At 48.4% G+C, this 5,522-nt stretch overlaps 2 protein-coding genes across 2 annotated transcripts in view; both read left to right on the top strand.

Moving 5' to 3' along the window:
- Positions 1–87: 87 nt before the first annotated feature.
- On the top strand, positions 88–696 carry Pmar_PMAR020518 (fructose-1,6-bisphosphate aldolase, putative; the record flags this gene model as incomplete). Its single annotated transcript, XM_002775491.1, has 1 exon — positions 88–696. A coding segment is annotated over one exon (609 nt), but the record flags the coding sequence as incomplete, so codon positions are not given.
- Positions 697–4,974: 4,278 nt separating this feature from the next.
- The window catches only part of Pmar_PMAR020517 (Serine/threonine protein phosphatase 2A 57 kDa regulatory subunit B' beta isoform, putative), a gene marked incomplete at both ends in the record, with an annotated part of 1,960 nt that continues 1,412 nt past the window's right edge, over positions 4,975–5,522 (top strand). The window contains 4 exons of the mRNA XM_002775490.1: positions 4,975–5,020; positions 5,054–5,204; positions 5,254–5,338; positions 5,419–5,513. Of these exons, the coding sequence (XP_002775536.1) occupies positions 4,975–5,020; positions 5,054–5,204; positions 5,254–5,338; positions 5,419–5,513 (377 nt within the window). The remainder of the gene's footprint in view (positions 5,021–5,053; positions 5,205–5,253; positions 5,339–5,418; positions 5,514–5,522) is intronic.

The raw sequence follows: 5,522 nt of genomic DNA, 5'->3' as shown, positions 1-5,522 counted from the left end.
GTGCGCTAAGTACTATCAAGCTGGAGCCAGGTTTGCCAAATGGCGTGCTGTGCTGAAGATCAGTCAAGCTAAGCATCAGCGTCTCAGCTGTCTATCGACGAGACTGCTCACACCTTGGCCCGTTATGCTTCTATCTGCCAGGAGCATAGGATTGTCCCTATCGTTGAGCCCGAAATCCTGGCTGATGGTACTCATGATATTGAGACATGTGCCTATGTAACTGAGAGGGTGCTCACGGCTGTGTTCAAGGCCCTTAATGATCATCACATCCTCCTCGAGGGGTGTCTGCTGAAGCCCAATATGGTCACTGCTGGCATGCAGTGCTCTAGTCGTCCAAGCCCTTCAGATATTGCTCGCTATACGGTTCGCACACTGCAGAGGACGGTGCCACCAGCCCTGGTTGGGGTCACTTTCCTGTCTGGGGGCCAGAGTGAAGAGGAAGCTTCGGTCAACCTGTCCGCCATGAATGCCATGCCCAAGGACCGAAGGCCTTGGGCACTGACTTTCTCGTACGGTCGTGCTTTGCAAGCTACTGCTATCAAGACTTGGGCTGGCAAGGCTGACAACGTCAAGGCTGCCCAGGAGGCGTTTGCTTACCGTGCCAAAGCCAACAGTGAGGCACAGCTGGGCAAATACAAGGGCACGGAAGGAGGCCCAGGAAGTGAGAGTCTCTATGTGGCCAACTATGTTTACTAGGCTTACTCGCCTATAACTTCTTAAATGTCATGTGTCACCATCATCGATTATTATTATGTGGAGATATAAGAAGACTTAAGTGTTAACTAGACTTCTGTTAAATGAGCTCTCGGTGTCGAGTCGTGTTGACTAGTGTCACAGTAAGAGCAAGAACGTGGAAGATGAAAAGCAGTTGCAATCTTCATAGTGAGGCGCAACGTATCTGTCGATGCCCGCACGGCTACGTAGGGCATCAAGCCGGGTGAGGATACGGGAACGGTCGAGGCAGCATTTGGGGGTGAGATGAGATATGCACGAGGAACTCTGGGAACTGTTGTTTCCGCTAGGGAGAGAGCTGTGAGAACATGTACGCGACTTGGACAGGCGAGGCGTGGAGGCGGCTCATCAAAAGCGATTTCTTCTGGGCAATGACTGTAAGCGGATTGGAATGCTATCGCGGAGCCGCTATCGTCATTCATAACCAGGCCTAGGTTGTGACTGGATCTGAGTTCAGATCCCCGCTGTGGCCGTCTATGCGTCTTTGCTAGGGGATGAGTTTCTAGCTATACTAGGAGGATATTCGAACCGTATGGTAGAGGTAGGGGGATAGCTGAAGCTCTCGATGGGCCTAAGATTGAGCCAGGATACGACCAACCACGAGGTCTGCCTCAATAGTCTCGGATCGTATGCTCTGTGTGATTCTGCCTGGGATGACTTCCTTGTCAGTACGACACTGCTGGAGCAGAATAGAGGCCAATGGAGACCGAGTGAGCACGTGTATTGGAGGCAACCGAATCAATTTGTGAAATAGTCATGCTTGCTCTACTTCCCTGCACACATTTGAGTTTCACCTGTTTAACGTGAAGTGGCGTAATACTCCATGTTAGTTATAGGACGTGTACGCTTTCGCGACCGATAACACAATCGTTCTTCGTGAAGTGATTTGTGAAATATGCTTTTCACTAGTGTTTTCATATCACGAATGGAATTCCATTATAGTTATTAGCCTAGTGTTGCTGACCACATCGTCGTATAGTAAAATGGCTATGCCTTAGATGACGTCCTACCTTGGCGAAGCGTGCAGTCCCCTCGTCGTGGATCGTGGATCCTATGGCTAGCGTTGGACTCCTGCATCACAGCGGTCATGGGGATTTGTATGAGCCTCGCGTTGCTGCAGACTTCACGTACTAATGTCATCGTCCTTTACAACGATAGTTCACTGACTGGCTCAGGCGTTATTTGGCGCCTCCAGAGGCCTTTATTGAGCATCCACGTCACATTGCTTGCGCTCAGACAGACCCTATGGATGTTGATAACCGCATTAGTGGGTCACAATGACGATCTGGTCAGACTAGGTTTCAAGGTGCGACAACCTATTGATTTCGCAGAGTGTTTGACTGTCTGCAGTTCTTGTCGGCAACCCTATTCTGTCACACTGCGATGCTAGTTTTTCTGAGGCTTCTGGTCCTTTGGGCGGACTGGATTATCTCTCGCCCGAGTCTGCTGGTAACTTGCACTGTACATCATTTTGGTGAGCATTCTGGTTTCAGACCGTATGCGTCCGACTCGAGGCATGCTACCTGCAAGTGACATCTGTTTTTGATTCCCTTCATGGCGACACATTCCGATTGTGTTGTCCCCTTCTGAGTCTCGATAGAGTAACTGCTGTTGACACTGCGGGTCTCGACTGCCATCACTTGCCAGATGAGACCGGGCGGACCGAGTGGAACTTGCTGTATATGTCTAGGCAGCCTGACTGATGGTCTCGATCAGCCGGCGGCACGCGTGACTCTCAGCTTGGATAGGCCTGGTCAGACTTTCGGGATCACGAATGCTGTGAGGCATCGTTATGCAAAACGGGGAATTGTGAGCTGCCTTTCATATCAATAACGCGGGCGTATGAAGTTGCTTCCCTTCAGGTTAGCGTTTTCAGAGCCTATTGTGGCCATTGGTTTCACTCTGAGTGCATCAAGTCGTGGGCCTATCATCACAATGCTCGCAATAGGCGTCGAACGATGCCCAGAATTCTGGATGTCAGCGCGAATGGTGACACGTTCGATGAGAATAGAGAGGTCAGCGTGCTCCTACTTCTGAGACCCTCTGATGCGTTTTGTAGAGCGCCACTGCGAGGAATCACTACTGTCCAGTGTGCGCAACGACGCCGATATTGAAGACTCGTGTCTCGAGAATTTGGTTTTGGCCAAAACTCTCATTCATATGAAAGTGCTGACTTCTATACTATGCATATTCATGCTTCATTGACGTTGGGTACGTCAGGCAAGTTGCCTGACAGTGCTGGCTCTAGATGCTTTCAATCTAACATTGAAGCGGTTGTGTTCGAGTTTGAAGTGACTAATAAGGCATGTGATACTTGCAATACTGCGAGCTACTCGCATTGCCAAATATCATCGACCCGCTTCGAAGTAGATTTGATCGGTCAAGACCCGATGGAGTTAGCTGAAACGGGTGGGCACTTCCTACGACTACGAAGTTTGGGTGAGCGCAGCAGGAGGACAGACCGGACTACCAAACCGTAAACCAGGCACCGGGGACGATCCCGATGAAAGTCGCAGACTGACGACGTCCTGTCTCGAAACAGGGGTGGGAATTGTGCGGAGATCTAGGATCGCGAGTTGCGGCGGCAAACGCTTACTCATGCAGCAATTCCACCGAGAGTAGGTTGGCAATCAGGTTCACAACCGCACCGCGGCGGCCTGCAGCTGCAGCAGACTGAGGCAAGACTACTAGCGGGGGAGCGGCACAAGTTGTGATCCACAACAGTTGTGTATCGAATGCTGACCGGTCCTTGAGCGCCACCGTGTCGACTGTTGAGGCTCTTTCGCAGTGCGCAATGAGAAATTGTCAGAGCGGCACTCGCTATTACCTTTTCAATTAACGTTTTACCCATGGCTTTAATGAAATACCAAGAAAATTAATATTATACCCGGCTTATTTGAAAGTTTGAGAGTTTAATTTAATCAAGGCGCGCCCAATGACCACGTGCACGTCGTAAAGGTCAATGACAACTCGAGGAGTCGTGTCGCTGCTTCGGCAGTAATATTAGTGTTGCACTTGCCTTGCTTGTCGCCTATTTTAAATGACTCGAAGCCCTGAGAGAGAAGAGTCGTTCATGAGCATGACCAGAAAACTCAACTTGTTCAACTACCTCTATGCTTTACCTATGTAATTCTCCCGTATGATTTTCCCCCCTCCCTTGAGCACAAAAGCGTCTCAGTACATTCCTTGCTATTTCAGGGGTGGTCTATTGTTAAATCTGCACGCGCACATTATCATTAGGCGCGCCTTGATTAAATTAAACTCCTAAACTTTCAAATAAACCGGGCATAATATTAGTTTTCTTGATATCTTATTAAAGCCATGGGTGAAGCGTTAACTAAAAGGGTAAAACATTAACCAAATGGGTAAAAAATTAATTTGACCTGGAAATGCTGTAGACTTGATCATAGTCAGATTTTAACAAGACCTTTACCGAATTCCTATACTCATGGACCGAGATCGGAAATCAATTCTGCTTTACTCAGTAGTCGACTTCAAATTCTATCCTGCCTTTCGGAGAGTGTGCAGGATGATTGCCTCGACCACTGAAGAAGTTTAGACGACGATTGTATTGTCTGCACGCATGTGCTAGCGGAGCGAAGTGTTTCAGGACTTGCACGTTTTGTAATTTTGCGTTGTTCGGCAGAGTCGAGTTGAGACTTGATAGTTGTTAGTGGTAATTGTTGCTATGAAGCTGATTCAAAGTGTAAAGCGTCGAATGGGGACTGAGGAGAAGAAGAGCGACAATAGCAATACCACGCCAGCTGATTCGACTGGATCCACCACCTTGGCCAACTCACCTAACGGTAAAGCAAAAGCTCTTCGTCTTCTCTAGTGGTCTGATCGGTGTTGGAATACATGTTCGTTTCCCTATCATTCCACCGATGACAGAAGTTTACACACGATTTAGGGTAGAAGTGCATAGAAACCAACAAGAATTTTTGCAAAATTCCCTCAGAATTTTCATATTGTCACCAACACACATTGGGTTTGATTTTCAGGAGATGAGAGAGCGGTAGTGGCAGGAGGTGGTGGGGCTAACAGCAACTCTCAAGGAACTAGTAGTAGAGGGCCGCCAGTAAAACAACACTCGGGTTCTAGCAGTGGTGGACATAAAGTAATAGAGGCTCTCATCAGTGTGGGAGGAAGGAGCTCTATGGGCAGGTTAATCAACATCATCACCATCAACATGCACAGGGCTTCCTTAACTCTACACAAATGCTAATAAAACCTGGCCATTATATGTCGGCTGACGTCAATCCTTTCGAGGATCTTCCTCCTCTGCGGAGTACGAGCTCACTATGAATATTCGTATGTACAGTAGTGAATGTGATAGATGCACCGGTGGCTGAGAGAAGCGAGCTCTTTCGGAAGAAGGTCCGGGCTTGTGGGGTTGTATTCGACTTTGGTAACCAACAAACATATCTAAAAGAAAAGGAGGCAAAACGACAGACACTGCTCGAGCTCGTCGAGTAGGGACCAAGGTCGGACTTAACATTCTCATCAGCTTGTGATTCTTAGATATGTGAATAATACACGCAACTGCTTCAATGAGTCAATCATGCAAGATGTGGTTAATATGGTATCGGCGAATATCTTCCGGGCGGTAGTAATCGGAGAGGAATGTTCTTCTCTTACCTCACTTGATCCCATTTTCGATTTACCGTATAGTGCTATTATTCGTAGCTTCCACCGGTGCATGGTCGCAACCCCAACTCGATATACGATCCGGAAGATGACGAGCCTACGTTGGAGCCTAGCTGGCCTCACCTTCAGATTGTGTAAGGGCG

This window comes from Perkinsus marinus, assembly GCF_000006405.1.
Source record: "Perkinsus marinus ATCC 50983 genomic scaffold scf_1104296955874, whole genome shotgun sequence".
NCBI classification, from domain to species: Eukaryota; Perkinsozoa; order Perkinsida; family Perkinsidae; genus Perkinsus; species Perkinsus marinus.
This window is presented reverse-complemented; position numbering and strand designations above follow the sequence as displayed.